The sequence below is a fragment of the Narcine bancroftii genome, chromosome 1 (assembly GCF_036971445.1).
Source record: "Narcine bancroftii isolate sNarBan1 chromosome 1, sNarBan1.hap1, whole genome shotgun sequence".
In the NCBI taxonomy this organism is placed as follows: Eukaryota; Metazoa; Chordata; class Chondrichthyes; order Torpediniformes; family Narcinidae; genus Narcine; species Narcine bancroftii.
Genome location: NC_091469.1, coordinates 167253400 through 167273161, shown reverse-complemented (window position 1 = coordinate 167273161; position 19762 = coordinate 167253400). Strand labels below are relative to the sequence as shown.

Genomic DNA, 19762 nt, shown 5'->3' with positions numbered 1-19762 from the left:
TAAATTTTTAACAGTTACCCCATATGTTTTGATGGTCCGAGATGGGGATGTGGGATGGTAAAATTGAAAGATGATTTGCCTTGTATAGAAGAACACTGCTGGGAACACGATTATTAGATTAAGGAAGGACACTTCTCATGCACTTGTTTAAGGAAAGAATGTTTGAATTTAACTCGAGTGTTATGGAGTCCAGAGGACCCCAAAAACCATCAGCAATAGATATGCACCACAACACAAGATTACTTAAACAAAAGTAGTTTTTAATTATAATTGAACAAGAAAACAAAATTAAACTTTAACTTATTACTTAACCTACCTAACCTACTTAATCCCCCCACTCTAATACTAAATGCAGGTGTGTGTAATGTACATTTAAGATTTAAAAAGTTCTTTGGTTAACAGTCCAATCTCACTGTTTGCAGGCAATTCTTGTACTGTGCACAGAAATTAGCATTAACAAAGTTCACCGAAGTTCACTTTGGTGCTTAACAGGCAAATGGTGACCACTCAGGAGGGTTCTTGCTGGTTTTCAGAGAGACATTCCTTTTCCAGGACATCCACAACTGATTCCTTCTCAATCAGTCTTGCTGATGAAACTTGCCCCCTTGAGGGTTCTCCAGATGATCCTCTTTCTTTCAGGTCACCTTTCAGTCTACCAGTCTTCTCCTTTGACTAGGCAGCCTTCTGTTTGCCAGCTTGTCCCTCTGATGTCTGTGTCTCCTTCTCTCTCTCTCTCTGTTTCACACCCTCCCTCTCTGAGATCAAAACTCTTCTCCCTCTTCCTGCAAAGATCACATGCTCTCCCAGACAAGCTGCTGTTGATAATTTGCTGCTCTTTCTGCAAAAGTCCTGCAAATATTCTGTTTTAAAATGTTTGTGTGCAAACATACTGTCACACCTTCCCCCTTTAAAGGGAATTTTAACTCTTGAGTTAAAATTCAGTTATAACTAAACTGTCTTAAAGTTCACTAAAGAGATAATATATAACATGTTATAGTCCAGTAATTCAATTTTTAAAGTATTTTTATACACGATCAATTTTAACACCTTGACAAACAATCGGCAATCACATTATTTACATCTCTGATATGATTAATTTGCAGATCATATTCTTGCAATATCAAACTCCAGTTTAACAATCTTCTGTTTTTATTCTTCATTTTATTCAAGAACACCAGAGGATTGTGGTCAGTGAATATCACAATTGGTTCATGAGAGGTACCAAGATACACGTCAAAGTTCTGCAGATCAAACACGATAGACAACAGTTCTTTTTCAATAGTGGAATAGTTCCTTTGATGAACATTAAATTTTTCTGAAAAGTAGGCAAATAGATGGTCAATTTCATGATGTTTTTGCATTAAAACTGCACCCGCTGCTCCCTCATTCGCATCCACTGCTACAGAAAATGGTCTGTCAAAATCTGGAGATTTTAACACAGGACAATGGCATAGCATCTCCTTTAAATTTTCTAAAGCTGCCTGACAATCTTTAGTTCACACAAATTTCTCCCCTTTCTTCAAAAGATTGGTTAAAGGAAGAGCAACCTCAGCAAAATTTCTGCAAAATTTCCTGTAATATCCTGCCATTCCTAAAAACATTCTCACTGCTTTCTTGCCATTGGGAATAGGAAACTCAGAAATTGCATTCACTTTAGCTTGAATAGGTACAACTTTGCCATCGCCAACTACATAACCCAAGTATGTTACCGTGGGATTTGCAAATTGACTGTTAAGTTTGCTTTGGATAATCTTGCAAACAATTTGTCCAATTCTCTTAGATGTTCTTCCCATGTGTCACTTTTTGTGACCAAGTCATCAATATAAGCATCTGAATGTGTTAACCCTTGGATTACCGAATTAATCATCCTCTGGAATGTTGCAGGGGCATTTTTCATGCCTAAAGGCAACACATTATATTCATATAAACCGGATAGAGTTACAAAAGCAGAAATATTCTTTCCTCTCTCAGTTAAAGGCACACACCAGTTATCCTTCAACAAATCCAACTTAGTAAGAAATTTAGCTTTTCCAATTTTATCAATACAGTCATCTATTCTCTGAATAGAAAAGAATCTGTTTTAGTTACTGAATTAACCTTCCTGTAATCAGAACAGAACTTAACAGTTCCATCTTGTTTTGGTACCAGAATACAAGGAGAACTCCAATCTGAGTCTGAAGGTCTAATAATGTCATTCCTCAACATATATTCCACCTCCTGATCCATGATTTTGCTCTTGAATGTTTATTCTATATGGGTGCTGTTTTATGAGATTTGCTTCTCCAACATCGACATCATGGTAAATCACTGATGCCTTTTTTGGAACATCAGGGAACAAATTTTTATATTTCAAAAGTAATTATTTCAACTGCATCTGTTCTTGTAATTTAAGATGGTCTAACTACTTCCAAATTTTCCAAAATTGTCAAGTTAGACAGGTGGACAGGAATCATGGTTTCTTTAAGGTTACCCTCACAAGATTCTGTTTCCATAATCTTATAATCCACCCTGTCAACAGCCAACACCTCTGATACAGATTGTTCTCCACTACTATTATCCTCATAATAAAGTTTTATTAACAATTCACCCTCCAAGTCATATCCCCTAGCCTTTCTTTACACTCCTGTTCTGTTACTGCTTCCTCCCTAAAGCTAACAAGATCTGTATCTATTTTCTGTGGCTGAATTAACTCTTTCCTTGACAAAGACACATCCTTACTCCTCAGTCGGGAGAGGAGAGGAGAGGAGAGAGGAGAAGGACAGAGAAGAAAAGAGTCGGGGGCAGGTAAGAAAACATTTTTAAAAGTCTCTTACCGGGACCTGTGGAGGGGAGTCGGCGTCAGAGGCAGGCATTGGTCGGGCGGGTGTACAGGAGAGCGTGTCGGGAAGGTAAGGTCTTTTTAAGGGCTCTTACTGGGGACAGGGCCTAACAGTTGGGAGAGGAGAGAGGAGAAGGACAGAGAAGAAGAGTCGGGGGCAGGTAAGAAAACTTTTTAAAAAGTCTCTTACCGGGGACTGCGGAGAGGAGTCGGCGTCGGAGGCGGCCATTGGTCGGGCGGGCATACAGGAGAGCGTGTAGGGGTTAATTGGTAAAAGGCCAATAAATAAGAGGGACAGCGAGTGAGTGGCACAGTGAAGGAGTGGGACTTCCAGGCTTTGGCTCATCAGGCTTCGGCGAAAGCAGGCGGAGAGAAAGGTTGGCGGTTTTTACTAGCACTTCCTAGGTGAGTGCACTGTACATTCCATTACATTAAAAGGCTGAGCCATGCCTATGGGGTTAGTGCTCTGCTCAAGTTGCCAGATGTGGGAGGCATGGGTGACCTCCACCCTCCCAAATGACCATATCTGTGCCAGGTGCGAAGAGGTGGGGTTCCTTAAGGGCCGAGTTGATGAACTGGAGCTCCAGCTTGATGACCTTAGGCTCGCAAGAGAGAGTGAGGAGGTAAGCGACAGGACCTTAAATCTTCCCACAGGACATACCTGCAGGGGATGTAACGAGACACAAGTATTAAAGAATAAAATTAAAGAAATGGAGTTGCAGCTTGATGATCTGAGGCTTATCAGGGAGAGAGAAGAATTTATAGATACAACGCTCAGGGAAGTGCTTACCCCTGGATTGGGGGGGTCAGGTAAGTGGACTACTGTCAGGGGAGGGGGGAAAGTTGCTAGCTCTGTGGTGAGCACCCCGGTGGCTACTGCTCTTAGCAACAAATATAGTGTATTGGATGTAGTTGGGGAAGATAACCTGCCAGAGGTTGCACCAAGGGAACCGGTGGTGCGGAAAGGAAGGAAGGGGAACAAGGTGGTCATTGGGGACTCCATTGTCAGGGGAACAGACAAAAGATTCTGCGAACCTGACAAGTGTTCCCGTATGGTGTGTTGCCTCCCAGGAGCCAGGGTGCGAGACGCCTCGGATAGGGTTCAGAGTATCCTGGGGGGGGGAAGGTGAACGGTCAGAAGTCCTGATACACGTGGGTACAAATGACGTGGATAAGATGAAGGAGGAGATCCTGAAGAGGGACTACCGTGAGCTCGGAAGGAGGTTAAGAAGCAGGACCTCCAGGATTGTAATCTCGGGGCTGCTACCTGTGCTGTACATGGGTGGGGGCAAAAATAATAAAATCAGGAGGTTAAATGCGTGGCTGGAGGAATGGCGCAGAGTGCAGGGATTCAGGTTCATTGACCATTGGGATCTCTTCTGGGGAAGACCTCTACAGGAGGGATGGTTTACACCTGAATGCAATGGGGGCCAATATACTGGCAGTTAGGTTTAATAATGCTGTCGGATTTGATTTAAACTAATTTGGCAGGGGGAAGGGAACAGGACTGATAGGGAAGCAGATAGGAGAGTGAATATAGGGGTGGTTCTGTTAGACGGTGAAACAATAAGGAAAAAGGGAACTAAAAGTGATAGGAGAGTAGGGGCAAGTGCATCGAGAACAAAGGTGGAGGGAGAAAGGAGATATGGTATCAAGGTATTGTGTATGAATGCACGGAGTGTTAGGAATAAAATGGATGAGCTTGAGGCACAAATGGCAATGGGAGGTTATGACATTGTCGGAGTAATGGAGACATGGCTGCGGGAAGGGCAGGATTGGGAAATCAATGTTCCCGGGTACACGTCCTATAGAAAAGACAGAAAGTTAGGAAGAGGAGGTGGGGTAGCTCTGTTGATAAGAAATGAAATTCAGGCATTTGAAAGGAAAGACATTGAAACAGGTGGGGTAGAGTCTGTTTGGATAGAATTAAGAAATTGCAAAGGCATGAGGACCATAATGGGGGTCATTTACAGGCCTCCGAAAAGTAGCTCAAATATCGGTAGAAGTATAAATCAGGAATTAAGAGTGGCATGTCAAAGTGGTAGCAATACGGTAGTTATGGGGGACTTCAACATGAAGGTGGACTGGGATAATCAGACGGGGGCAGGAACACAAGAGAGTGAGTATATTGAATGTCTACGAGATACTTTCTTGGAGCAGCTAGTGGAGGAACCTACCAGGGTGAAGTCGATTCTGGACTTAGTGCTGTGCAGCTACGCAGAGTTAATAAGTGACCTCGATGTAGGGGAGCCATTAGGGAATAGTGACCATGGTATGGTTACTTTTGAGCTGCAATTAGAAAGGGAAAAAGAAAGGAAGTCGGAAGCATCTGTACTGCAGTTAAATAAAGGGGATTATGCAGCTATGAGGGAGGAGCTAGCCAAAATAAAATGGAAAGATACACTAGCTGGGAGGACAACTGGGGAAAAATGGCAGGTATTTTTGGACATTTTTCACAGGTTTCAGGACAAATTTATTCCAAAGTGGAGGAAAGGCTCTAGGAGATGCAAATGGCAGCCGTGGCTAACTAATGAAATCAAGTGCAATATCAAATCCAAAGGGAGTAAGTATAAGATAGCGAAGCGGAGTGGGAAGTTAGAGGATTGGGAAACCTTCAAAGAGCATCAGAGAGTAACTAAGAAAGTCATAAGAGAGGGGAAAATGAAGTACGAGAGGAAATTAGCAAATAATATAATGGAGGATAGCAAAAGCTTTTTTAAATATGTGAAGAGGAAGAAATTGGTTCGGTCCAAAATTGGTCCATTAAGAATGGAAAAGGGTGGAATTATTACCGGAAACAAGGAGATGGCTGAGGAATTTAACAAATACTTTGCAACTGTCTTCACCAAGGAGGATATAGGTTATGGTCAGTTAGGGGGTAGTGGTCATGCGGTGTCAAGAGACTTGGGGAACTTTCCTGGGGAAGTAGGGGATCTAATGGATATCCGGATCCAGAAGCAGGAGGTTGAGAGTAAATTGTTGGGACTGAGGGCTGATAAATCCCCAGGGCCTGATGGGCTGCATCCCAGGGTGCTTAAAGAAGTTGCTATGGAAATTGTGGAGGCACTGGTCGACATTTTCCAAAGTTCCATAGTTTCGGGGGAGGTCCCTGAGGATTGGAGAGTGGCTGATGAAGTGCCGATTTTTAAGAAGGGAGGAAGGGAGGGAGAAAATGGGAAATTAGACCGGTCAGCCTGACGTCAGTGGTGGGGAAGATATTGGAATCTATCATAAAAGGTGTAATAGCAGAACACTTAGGCAGAAATAATAGTATAAGGGCTAGTCAGCATGGATTCCTTAAGGGTAAGTCATGCTTGACTAACCTTCTGGAATTTTTCGAGGATGTGACAAAGAGGATGGGCTTGGGAGAGCCAGTGGATGAGGTGTATTTGGACTTCCAGAAGGCCTTTGATAAGGTACCGCACGGGAGACTAGTGGTCAAGATCAGGGAGCATGGTATTGGAGGAAAGGTGCTGACATGGATAGGAAATTGGTTAAGAAATAGGAAACAAAGGGTTGGAGTAAGCGGGTCTTTTTCAGGATGGCAGGATGTGACGAGTGGAGTGCCGCAGGGATCGGTATTGGGTCCTCAGTTGTTTGTAATTTATGTAAATGATTTGGATGAGGGGATTATTAATAACTTGAGCAAATTTGCAGATGACACGAAACTGGGTGGCAGTGTGGGGTGTGAGGAGGATGTCAGGAAAATGCAGAGGGACTTGGACAGGTGTGGGCTGTTGAATGGAAGATGACGTTCAATGTGAACAAATGTGAGGTTATCCATTTTGGGGGCAATAATAGGAAAGCTGAGTATTATTTAAATGGAGACAAGCTAGGGAGTGGGGAGGTGCAAATGGATCTGGGTGTACTTGTTCACCGGTCACTGAAGGCTAACATGCAGGTTCAGAAAGCTGTGAAGAAGGCTAATAGCATGTTGGCTTTCATAAAGAGGGGATTGGAGTATAGGAACAGAGACGCCCTTCTGCAGTTGTACAGGACCCTGGTGAGACCCCACCTGGAGTATTGCGTCCAGTTCTGGTCTCCAATTTTGAGGAAGGACATACTAGCTATAGAGGGTGTGCAGCGCAGATTTACAAGGTTAGTTCCAGGGATGGCGGAGTTGACATATGCTGAAAGGCTAGAAAAACTGGACTTGTATCTGATGGAGTTTAGAAGGATGAGGGGGGACATGATTGAGGTATACAAAATCATCAGGGGGATAGACAAGGTGAAGTCTGATTGCTTGTTCCCAATGATGGGGGAGACGAGGACTAGAGGGCATAGTTTAAGAATACAGGGTAGGCCCTTTAGGACGGAGATGAGAAAACATTTTTTTACCCACATTCTGTGGAATGCTCTGGCACAGAGGGTGGTAGAGGCAGATTCGCTGATTATGTTCAAAAGAGAGTTAGATAAGACTCTAGTGGGCAAAGGAGTTAAGGGTTATGGGGATAAGGCTGGAAAGGGGTACTGATAGTAGTGATCAGCCATGATCTGTAAAATGGCGGTGCTGGCTTGACGGGCTGAAGGGCCTACTCCAGCTCCTATTGTCTATTGACTATTGTCTTACTCTCACAATGACCCTGTTCTTTCAAACGTACTTCAGAAGTACTGGGCAAATCTCTATCAACTGGATTTTCTTCAGCTGTCATCATTTCCTTAGTCACAGATCTAGTTACTGCACATGCTGGATACATCTTACCATCCTCTCTAACCACATCCTTACTGAGCTGATTTGTCAATCTTAAACTGACCCAACTTTATCCTCTGCCAAATCAATCCTCAACAAAAATGAGACCCCCTGCATGGGTAACTTTGGAATTACTCCTACTACAACAGATCCTTTGACTAATTCTGAATTCAACACAACTTTGTTAAGTGATATTGATTCTACCTCACCTCCAACACCTTTAATCAAAGTTGTTTCCCCTGTGACAGCCCTTTGATCCACAGTTAAAACACTTTCCAACAACAATGCCTGAGCAGCCCCAGTATCCCTAAAAATTTTAACTGGAACCTGTGGTTCTCCCTCCTTTATTGAGACAAAGCCCTCTGACAAAAAATGTTTGAAAACATCTATGACCTCCTTTCCACATTTGGAACATCTGCTCTGCTTAAATCCACTGTTTGAATACATGCTTCTGGTAAAAGCTCCTTTTCTAATTTCTTTTTCAGCACTAAACTATTTGCAAGAACATGACCAGGTTTCTTACAAAAATGACATACAAATGCAGCAGTTCTGTTCTTTCCCACCTGACCTTCATTGTTTTTAACATTCTCCCCAGATTTAATCTCAGGTTTACTCGTCTGCTCCACATTAATCCTCTGAAAAGGCTTAATTTACTGAAATGTGTTTTTTGTGAATCAGGGCATATTCATCCGCTAACCTTGCTTTTCGTTGCCATGTCCCCACGTCTTTCTCATCCAAGTATAATTTAATCTCATTGGGAACACACCTTTTTATTTCCTCAATAACAATTGTAATCATTATTTATTCCTTTTGGGGCGGGGCACTGTGGTGAGTAAAATCCATATAAGATTGGTTCCATGTTTTCACCAAACTCCTAAATTTTTGTCTGTACACTTCTGGAACCAACTCATAAGCTTTCAATACTGCTTGTTTAACAGTATCAGAATTTGCCACTTGCGCTGCAGTCAAGCTAGAGGATGCAATTTGTGCTTTTCCCCTCAATAAACTTTGGAGCATTAAAGACCATTTTGAGCTCTCAGCGACGTTTTCAAAAAGCTGAAAATATATATCCCTCATCAAAATGAAGCACTAGATTTACCTCTCTACTCGCCAAAAACCTCTCTCCAAGAGTTATAGCCGCAGTTCTCTTACTCTCCTCCCACTCTAATTTAAAATGCCTTTCAGCGAACTCGAACTCATATCTCCTGTTTTTCAGCTTCCTCTGCCTGATATTTTCTGTTTCTCAGCCTCTTCTCTTTGCCTTTCAGCCTCTTCTCTTTGCCTTTCAGCCTCTTCTCTTTGCCTTTCAGCCTCTTCTCTTTGTCTTTCAGCCTCTTCTCTTTGCCTTTCAGCTTGGTCAGCCTCATACTGTTGTCTCTGCAACTCAAAATTATGTTTCTCTCTTTCTTCTCCCACCTTCAATTTTTTCCAATTCCAATTCACCAGATCTATCTTCTGGAAAATATTCTAAGTCTTTCTGAACAAATTTATCCTCACCTATATATTTCACGATAATCCTCTGAATTTGTACTTTCCACATGCAATGTTTAACTTCAGTTGGTTTTAATGCCTCAGAAATAACCAATAACCATCAGTTCCTCTTTTCTCATGGTCTGCAGCTCTGCAGGTGATGGTTGTAACAAAAATGTATCAATATACATTGTTGCTGTTTTTCCAGGCACCAGCTTTAAGTTAGTTTGCAAAAATAGCTTGCAAAAAAACCCAATTAACTAATAAATCTCCAAATTGCAATGTTCAAATCCTAAAGGACGAACCCCTAAAAAATGTTACGGAGTCCAGAGGATCCCAAAATCCAGCAGCAATGGATCTGCTCCACAACACTTCAACAAAAGTAGTTTTTAATTACAATTGAAGAAGAAAACAAAATTAAACTTTAACTTATTACTTAACCTACTTACTTAAATTATCTAACCTACTTAATCCCCCCTCTAATACTAAACGCAGGTGTGAGATTAGAAAAGTTAATCCCCCCTCTAATACTAAACGCAGGTGTGAGATTAGAAAAGTTCTTTGGATCACAGTCCAATCTCACTGGTTGCAGGTAATTCTTGTACTGTGCATGAAGTTTGCATTAACAAAGTTCACCAGGCTTTAACAAGCAAATGGTTACCACTCAGGAGGGTTCTTGCTGGTTTCAGGGAGAGATTCCTCTTCCAGGAGATCCACAACTGATTCCTTCTCAATCAGTCTCGCTGATGAAACTTGCCCCCTTGAGGGTTCTCCAGATGATCCTCTTTCTTTCAGGTCACCTTTCACATCGTCAGTCTGACCAGGCAGCCTTCCAAAGTTTGCCATCTTGTCCATCTGGTCCTTTCTGGGACACAGCACACGAATGACATTGTAAAGAAATCAGGTTGGCATCTCTAGTTCTTCAGGAGTTTGTGGAGATTTTATGATATTGAAAATTTTGGGAAAACTTTACAGATGTGTATTGCCAACAGTGCTGACCAGCTGCATCATAACCTGGTACGGGGACACCAATACCTCTGATCAGAAAGCCGTGCAATAGGTAATGGACACATCCCAGTACATCACAGGAAAAACTCTCCCTACCATCAACAAGGACCGCTGTTGTCGGAAAGCAGCAGGATCCACACAACCTGCACATGCTCTGTTCTCATTGCTGCCATCAGGAAAGGGTTACAGGTGTCACAAAACTCACACCAGCAGATTCAGGAGTAGTTTCTACCCCTCCCTCATCAGCCTCCTAAACTACAAACTCAAATACGCATTTAAGGACTCTCACTTCACACGTTATTTGTTATTGAACATTTATTTTCTGTATTGTACAGTCAGTTGTTTGCACCAACTACTGATAACATAAGAAATAGGAGCAGGAGTCGGCCATCTGGCCCGTTGAGCCTGCTCTGCCATTCAATGACGATCGGCTCATCTCCACCAACCTGCCTTTACCCCACATCCCTTCATTCCTCTTCTATGTATAATAACTATCCAACCTTGTCTTAAATATATTTACTGAGGTCACCTCCACTGCCTCAATGGGCAGTTGAATTTCACAGATTCACCTCACTGAGGGAAAAGCAGTTCCTCCTCATCTCTGTCCTAAATCTACTCCTCTGAATCTTGGAGCTATGTCCCCTGGTTCTGGTCTCCCCCACCAATGGAAACAACTTACCTACCTCCATCTTCTCTATGCCTTTCAGAATTTGATAATTTCTATAAGATCTCCACTCACCCTTCTAAATTCCAGTAAGTAAAATTCCAGATGACTGAATCTCTCTTCATAGGCCAAGGAGACCAGAACTGCATGCAGTTCTCCAGATGCAGTTTCATCAGCACCTTGTACAGTTGGAACATAAGCTCCCTGCACTTAAATTCAATCCCTCCAGCCATGAAGGCCATCTTCCAATATACCTCCTTGATTACCTGCTGCACCTACAAACCAACCTTTTGTGATTCATGCACAAACATTCCCAGGTCCTTCTGTTCAGCAGAGTGCTCAATCGCTCACCATTTAAATAATAATCCAATCTTCCATTTTTCTTTCCAAAGTCGATAACCTCATACATGGTGAGTAGTTGCAGGCCCAGCACTGACCCCTGCTTACCACTTGTTTAGATTTCTCTTTTGTACTTAAATCTCCTATCACTTCTCAGCCTCTCTCTCTTCTCCCCTCCCATCGGTGTCCGCACTTAAACCCGTGCCACCCCCTCTCCCCTCACCTTTTTATTCGGGCTCTGTCTCATTTTTGTAACTCCTGGTGATGGGTTCAGGCCCCAAATCGTCCACTCCCCGTTACTTGTTCTGGATGCCGCATGACCTTCCTCATCACCTGAAAATCCAGAGGTTGCAGAGCGGAGTTTCAATCAATCAACTGCAAACACCAAAGGGGAACTTGGTCTCATCCACAGTTAACAACGCTGACGTCTCTTGTCTGGTTTATGATCTCAACACAAAACCCCAGCCACAGACCAGAGGGCTGAGTGAACATCTCTCCACACATGGAGAAGGGGAACAGTCCCTCTTTGGTGCAAATTCAACAGTGGGCCTGCAGAGAGCAGGAATCGGTGAATCCCTTTCCGCACTTGCTGGGAGAGAACCTCACTGGCGCCTCTGCAGATTGGTGGACTGAGTGAATCTGATCCCACACAGGGAGCAACTCAACAGCTTCTACCCAGAGTGAACCCGCTGGTGTGCCTGCAGACTGGATGGCCGAGAGAACCCCTTCCCGCACAGGGAGCAGGTGAACGGTTTCTCCCCGGTGTGAACCTGATGGTGGTCCTGCAGACCAGAACTTCGAGAGAAACCCTTCCCACACAGGGAGCAGGTGAACGGTCTCTCCCCAGTGTGAACCCGCTGGTGTGCCTGCAGGCTGGAAGGCTGAGAGAACCCGTTCCCGCATAGGGAGCAGGTGAACGGTTTCTCCCCGGTGTGAACACTCTGGTGTCTCAGCAGGTCGGACGACTGAGAGAACCTCTTCCCACACACGGAGCAGGTGAATGCTCTCTCCCCAGTGTGAATTCTCTGATGCCGCAGCAGATGTGAGGATTGTGAGAACCCCTTCCCGCATATGGAGCAAGTGAATGCTTTCTCCCCAGTGTGAACACTCGTGTGTCTCAGCAGATCAGAGGGCCGAGCGAATCCCTTTCCACACAGGGAGCAGGTGCACGGTTTCTCCCTGGTATGAACCCACTGGTGTGTCTGCAAGTTGGTGGGCCGAGCAAACCCTTTCCCACACATGGAGCAGGTGAACGGTTTCTCCCCAGTATGAATCCGCTGGTGCCTCAGCAGGTGTGATGATCTAGAGAACCCCTTCCCACACACACAGCATTTAAAGCGTCTCTCCCCAGTGTGAATTCTCTGATGTTGAAGTAGGTTGGAAGACTGAGAGAACCCCTTCCCACACACACAGCATTTAAAGGATCTCTCCCCGGTGTGAATTCTCTGGTGTTGTAGTAGGTTGGAGGACTGAGAGAACCCCTTCCCACACACACAGCATTTAAAAGCTCTCTCCCCAGTGTGAATTCTGTGATGCCTCAGCAGGTGCGAGGACTGGGTAAACCCCTTCCCACACAGGGAGCAGGTGAACGGTTTCTCCCCAGTGTGAACTCGCTGGTGTACCTGCAGGTTGGAGGACTGAGAGAACCCCTTCCCACACAGGGAGCAGGTGAACGGTTTCTCCCCAGTGTGAGTTCTCTGGTGTTGTAGCAGGGCAGAGGTCTGAGAGAACCCCTTTCCACACACATGGCATTTAAAGGCTCTCTCCCCAGAGTGGATATTCAGGCGCTGCAGGAGGCTGGAAGACTGGGTGAACCCCTTCCCACACACGCGGCAGGTAAACGGACTCTCCCCAGGGGGAGCACACCCCATCCCATACACGTGGCAGGTGAACTGACCCTCCCCAGGTGGAACACACCTTTTCCCACACACGCGACAGGTGAACAGACTCTCCCCAGGGGGAGCACACCCCTTCCCACACACGCGGCAGGTGAACTGACCCTCCCCAGGGGGAACACACCCCTTCCCACACACGCGGCAGGTGAATGGACTCTCCCCAGGGGGAACACACCCCTTCCCACACACGCAGCAGGTGAACTGACCCTCCCCAGGGGGAACACACCCGTGTTCCTCCAGGTCCTTGGAAGTTTGAAAGCTTGGGCTCCCCCTAGTAGGGACACACTGGTGTTGCAGCAGTGGGTCAGAGCTGGCGAATCCCTCCCCACACTCGGAACAGGGGAACAGTGGGTCCCCAGGGGGAGCACAGGGATGTGATTCCAATATGTCCACAGGACATATTGCTTCACTCTGGAGAGTTTTATCTGCCGTATCACTGGTCACCTGACCCTCCATGTCGGCCAATCGGCTGAAGTCCAGTTCACACACTCAGCAGGTGTAGGGATTCTCCGTGCTGTGGTTTCCGTGATTCTCATCCACTGAGAAATCTGGCTGATACTATGGTCCCGAGGAATCCAGTTGGAGGGTCAGACCACAACGTGGCGTTGTCTGAAGCTTCCTGTCAGGAAACGCGCCGCTTGCTTAACCCTGTGAAAAGAAGATGGCGGAGTGAGAGGGAGCCAGGAATTCTCTGCAGCCAATGTTCCAGGACAACGCACCCTGGATGCATGGCCAGTAAGATTTATAGATACACATTATTTGTTGTTTGGTATTGTCTGGCCAGTTTAAATTGGTCTTAAACAATCATGCAGTTTTTTTCTGGATTAATCTGAGGTCTAATATTAAATGTCTGATCGGCAGCACAAGTCTAGTGTTGTGGTGAATGTCGGCCAAGCTGCCTGTCTCCCCTCTGGCGAGCCTTGCTGTACTAACATTGGCTGTGCATTATCTCTACTGTTAAGGACACTCCCCTTGGGTCTAACTGTGTCTGCACCTATTGTCTTTCATTATTGTACCATGAGTTTCTGCGAATAAAAGCCATGATTATTGTTTGACCACATCGTCTTCATCTACTTCATCAACTGGCACTTCAATTTTATTAGCAGAAATGGATGCAGCCCTCAAGCCAGAGCGACTGATAATTGACCAGTCTGCCCCAATGGCCAGAGAAATTTTCGACCACTGGATTGCTTGTTTCGATTACTACATGGCTCGAAACAATGTGGTCGATGAGGCGATACAGTGGGGCCACCTGCATTCCCTGCTGGGTGAGGTCCCTTTCACCGTAACGCAAGGAGTTACCACTCTGGCCATAGCCCGGGAACGTCTGACTGTTTACTATGCAGTGCCACGGAATGTGGTGTTTGCTCGACACCAGTTGCTGACTAGATGCCAGAACCCCAGGGAAAGTGATGCTGCCTATGTACTGGCCCTCGACTCACTGGCAAATGAATGTTATGTCAGGGCAATCAATGTGCAACAACACCGCAATGCCTTGAAGTTGGATGCTTTTGTCAACGGGATTGACTTCAGTTACATCCAACAGAGGCTGCTGGAGACAGAGTCCTCAACCTACAACCGGGCAGTCACACTAGCCAAAACACTGAGAAGTGTCATGTGGTCCAGTGAAATGCTAGAAACCGAAAAGGAAACATCCAGGAGTGCTGGAACTCCGAAGGAAAGAAAAAGGTGAACTCCTGAAAAATGCAACACCCCAGACAGAAGGGCCCGGCTCGATTTGCTACCTGTAGCTATTGTGGGAAACTCAGACACTTCGCTAAAGTGGGTAAGGCGAAAAGTAAGAAGTATGAACTGATAAGAAGAAGAAGAGAAGCACCAAGAAAATGAGTCCTGGAGCTGCAGGAATGGAAGACAACTGTGATGAGCAGGCTGAATTTACTTCAAGTGATGGCAAGGTGAGATCCCCTGTGATAGCTCAATTGACTCCAAAGCTTGGGGGATATTACGGACTGAATGGTCAACTATGAAGGGGGAGGTGAATGGTGAGACTCTTGAACGTCTAATAGACTCGGGGAGTACTGACAGCTACATCCACGAGAGAGTTACCAGAGCCTTAAATTTGCGGAGATATCCAGCAAACCGAAAGATATCGATGGCTTGTAGTGAACTTACAAAAACTGTACGGGACAAATGTCTTTTCTTTTTTGGCTTGGCTTCACGGACGAAGATTTATGGAGGGGTAATGTCCATGTCAGCTGCAGGCTCGTTTGTGGCTGACAAGTCCGATGCGGGACAGTCAGACACGGTTGCAGCGGTTGCAAGGGAAAATTGGTTGGTTGGGGTTGGGTGTTGGGTTTTTCATCCTTTGCCTTTTATCAGTGAGGTGGGCTCTGCGGTCTTCTTCAAAGGAGGTTGCTGCCCGCCGAACTGTGAGGTGCCTAGATGCACGGTTTGAGGTGATATCAGCCCACTGGCGGTGGTCAATGTGGCAGGCACCAAGAGATTTCTTTAGGCAGTCCTTGTACCTCTTCTTTGGTGCACCTCTGTCTCGGTGGCCAGTGGAGAGATTGCCATATAACACGATCTTGGGAAGGCGATGGTCCTCCATTCTGGAGATGTGACCTACCCAGCGCAGTTGGATCTTTAGCAGCATGGATTCGATGCTGTCGGCCTCTGCCATCTCTAGTACTTCGATGTTGGAGATGAAGTCGCTCCAATGAATGTTGAGGATGGAGCGGAGACAACGCTGGTGGAAGCGTTCTAGGAGCCGTAGGTGATGCCGGTAGAAGACCCATGATTCGGAGCCGAACTGGAGTGTGGGTATGACAACGGCTCTGTATACGCTAATCTTTGTGAGGTTTTTCAGTTGGTTGTTTTTCCAGACTCTTTTGTGTAGTCTTCCAAAGGCGCTATTTTCCTTGGCGAGTCTGTTGTCTATCTCGTTGTCGATCCTTGCATCCGACGAAATGGTTTTTGGCCTGGAAGTCAGCCTGAAGAAAACTGAGGTCCTCCATCAGCCAGCTCCCCACCATGACTACCAGTCTCCCCTTATCTCCATCGGGCACACAAAACTCAAAACGGTCAACCAGTTTATCTATCTCAGGACAAATGTAAAGTTATTTTAAATTTGCAGGGACTTTGCCTGGCTGATGTGTGGCTCTTTATTATGCCAGAGCTTGGCGCCCCTGTGGTACTGGGGTTAGATATTCAATCTCAGATGAACAATGTAGTGTTAAATTCGGTGGGCCACTACCCACACTTACCATCCCCCGTGCTAGTTACTGCGATCTGTCCTCATTAAAGATCAAAGCTCCTTCCCTTTTCAGTGATTTATCCCGAGTGTCAGCCGATTGCCACTAAGAGCCGTTTTTACAGTGAGTTTATCAAAGTTGAGACCCAGAGACTGCTTAAAGAGGGAGTAAGACAATCAACTGTTACACGAACCTTGATGCCTACCCCCTGCCACGTATCAATGAAATGATTAATCAGATAGCGCAATACAAAGTGTACTCCACTATCGACCTCAAAGCAGCTTATCACCAAATCACCATTAAGAAAAGGAACGCCCCTACATGGCTTTTGAGGCTGATGGGGGGGCGGGGGGGGGGGTTATACCAGTTTAAAAGGGTACCTTTTGGGGTCATTAATGGTGTGTCCGTGTTTCAGAGGGAAATGGATAAGATTGTTAGGACGTATGAGTTACAGGGTACGTTACCCTATCTGGATAATGTCACTATCTGTGGGAAAACACAGGCCGAGCCCGACAACAACTTAGAGGAATTTTTCGCAACAGCTAAAGAACTCAACCTGACATTTAACGAGGGCAAATGTGTGTTCAACGCGACAGAGCTACCCATTCTGGGCTACATTGTCCGCAAGGGCGAAATCTGCCCTGACCCGGAAAGAATGGCCCCCCCCTTAAGAAGTTACCACCGAGGGAGGAGTCACGTGATGGAGTAGTGGCCGGTCAGGGAATTCCAGCCCTCTCCCGAAAAGTAAAAAAAAAACACACAAAGCACAAAGGTACAAGATTAAAATTTATAATAAAGTAAAAATAAAGGTGAGAAGAAAATGGCAGCGAAGAGAGAAAAGTCGAAAACAACGGGAAGAAAAGAGGAAGAAAGAACGTCGGAAGAAGAAGGTGAAGGCCTTACCTGTACGAAGAGGCCCGCCGCGGAGAGAGAAGCCCGCTCCCTCAGGTCAGTGGAAGTCCCGGGCTCGGGACTACAAAAATGGTTCGCAGAGCCGAGTAAAAGTGCGCAACTGCGCATGAAAAAAAACCCACTGACGGGAGGGGGGAACAGCTGCGGAGTCGATCTCCACAGCTGAGAGAGACACCTGCAGCACAGCAACAGGTGCAGAACACGGACAATAACGAGAACAAGAAAGAAGAGGGTAAAAAGAAAACAAGGAAACAACAGATGGTCAACCCAGAGGAAGAAGAAGAAGAAGAACAGAAAGAAGTGGAAGAAGAAGAGAAAAGCAAGACAATGGATGGATCTTTTTTTAAAGAATATATGGAATCAGTGAAAGAATGGCAATTACAAGAATTTAATGAGATAAAAAGAAGAATTAAGAATGCAGAAGAAAAAATGAATAAAATAGAGATGGTCATGTCAGAGATAGGAAAAAGAGTGGAAAATATGGAAGAAAGAGAAACAATTGTAGAAATGGAAGTAGAGGAATTAAAAGAGAAATTAGAAGAATCTAATAAAAAAGTTAAAGAGGCACATGAGCTGTTAGCTCAGAAGATAAATAAAATAGAAAACTATAATAGAAGAAATAATATAAAGATAGTGGCCTTAAGGAAGATGAAGAAGGCAAGAATATGAGAGAGTTTATAAAAGATTGGATCCCCAGGGTCCTGGGAAGACCAGAATTACAGGAAGAAATGGAAATAGAGAGGGCACATAGAACTTTAGCCCTGAAACCACAACCGCAGCAAAAACCAAGATCCATTTTAGTAAAATTCTTAAGATATACAAGAGAAAATATATTGGAGAAAGCAATGAAGAAAGTAAGAGTGGACAAAAAGCCACTGGAATATAAAGGTCAAAATTTTTTTTTCTATCCAGACATAAGTTTTGAACTCCTGAAGAAGAGGAAGGAGTTCAATACAGCGAAAACGATCTTATGGAAAAAAGGATATAAATTTATGTTGAAGTACCCAGCGGTACTTAAAATAATTATTCCAGGGCAACAAAACAGACTATTCTCGGATCCAGAGGAAGCAAGGAAATTTGCAGAACAACTACAAAACAAGCAGAGAGATGAAGACATGTTCTCTTTCTCTTCTTTGGCTTGGCTTCGCGGACAAAGATTTATGGAGGGGGTAAAAAGTCCACGTCAGCTGCAGGCTCGTTTGTGGCTGACAAGTCCGATGCGGGACAGGCAGACACGATTGCAGCGGTTGCAGGGGAAAATTGGTGGGTTGGGGTTGGGTGTTGGGTTTTTCCTCCTTTGCCTTTTGTCAGTGAGGTAGGCTCTGCGGTCTTCTTCAAAGGAGGTTGCTGCCCGCCAAACTGTGAGGCGCCAAGATGCACGGTTTGAGGCGATATCAGCCCACTGGCGGTGGTCAATGTGGCAGGCACCAAGAGATTTCTTTAGGCAGTCCTTGTACCTTTTCTTTGGTGCACCTCTGTCACGGTGGCCAGTGGAGAGCTCGCCATATAACACGATCTTGGGAAGGCGATGGTCCTCCATTCTGGAGACGTGACCCATCCAGCGCAGCTGGATCTTCAGCAGCGTGGACTCGATGCTGTCGACCTCTGCCATCTCGAGTACTTCGACGTTAGGGATGTAAGCGCTCCAATGGATGTTGAGGATGGAGCGGAGACAACGCTGGTGGAAGCGTTCTAGGAGCCGTAGGTGGTGCCGGTAGAGGACCCATGATTCGGAGCCGAACAGGAGTGTGGGTATGACAACGGCTCTGTATACGCTTATCTTTGTGAGGTTTTTCAGTTGGTTGTTTTTCCAGACTCTTTTGTGTAGTCTTCCAAAGACATGTAATGAGAGTAAAAATGACCACGAACTATATGTATGTGTGTAAAGGGGTATATGTGTGTATATATATATATAGTTTGTATACATTAATGTATCCGTATTTAGTGGAAAGAATTAATAAGGGAGGGAAAGGGAATAGAGGGAATAAGGAGGGAATTAAAAGAGTGACCTTTGTTACATATGAAAATTGAAATCTTTTCTGGGGGGGGGCTGGGTGGGGAGGAGTTACGGTCACTGCAAAGTCAGCTGACATTTGCGAGTGAATTCGCAAATCCAAATGGAGAAGGGAGATGTGGTTGCCCGACAAGGGATAAAGGGCAACTCAGGAGGGGGAGGGGAGAATGGGGTTAAAGAAGTTTTAAATAGGAGAATAAGAAAAATGTTTGATGTTTTAAAAATGTTGTCTTATAAAGTGTTCAAAACAAGGAAGCAGAAATGGATAAGAAGGAAAGGTGATGATGGAGAAACGGAAAGGGAAGATAAACAAAGTATGAAATGGCTACGCTGAACTATATGACTTTAAATATTAACGGAATACATAACCAAATTAAAAGGAAGAAACTGCTAAATTTACTGAAAAAAGAAAAAATTGATATAGCATTTGTGCAACACACATATAACTGAATTGGAGCACAAGAAATTAAAGAGAGATTGGGTAGGACACGTAACAGCAGCGTCGTATAATTCAAAAGCAAGAGGAGTAGCTATATTAATTACTAAAAATGTGCCAACTAAAATAGAAGAGGAAATAATAGATCCAGCAGGGAATTATGTAATGATAAAATGTCAGATATATTCGGAGTTTTGGAATCTACTCAATGTATATTCACCTAACGAAGAAGATCAAAAGTTTATGCAAGATATTTTTTTGAAGATAGCAGATACACAAGGGAACATATTAATAGGAGGGGATT

At 44.7% G+C, this 19762-nt stretch overlaps 1 protein-coding gene across 8 annotated transcripts in view; it reads right to left on the bottom strand.

Moving 5' to 3' along the window:
• Positions 1–243: 243 nt before the first annotated feature.
• LOC138735962 (zinc finger protein 229-like) overlaps positions 244–19762 on the bottom strand; it is a 45338-nt gene continuing 25819 nt past the window's right edge. For 2 of the 8 annotated variants that reach the window (XR_011340030.1, XR_011340032.1), the window contains exons 3-4: positions 11213–13532; positions 244–9992 (exon numbers count right to left, since the gene is read on the bottom strand). Coding sequence is in view for 1 of the 8 variants with exons in the window: in XM_069884686.1 (XP_069740787.1) it covers positions 11661–13340 (1680 nt within the window). In the remaining 7 variants the exon portion in view is untranslated. Of the gene's footprint in view, positions 9993–10283; positions 13533–19762 lie in introns of those variants that run through there. The other 6 variants (XR_011340036.1, XR_011340044.1, XR_011340043.1 and 3 more) reach the window with 6 other exon arrangements.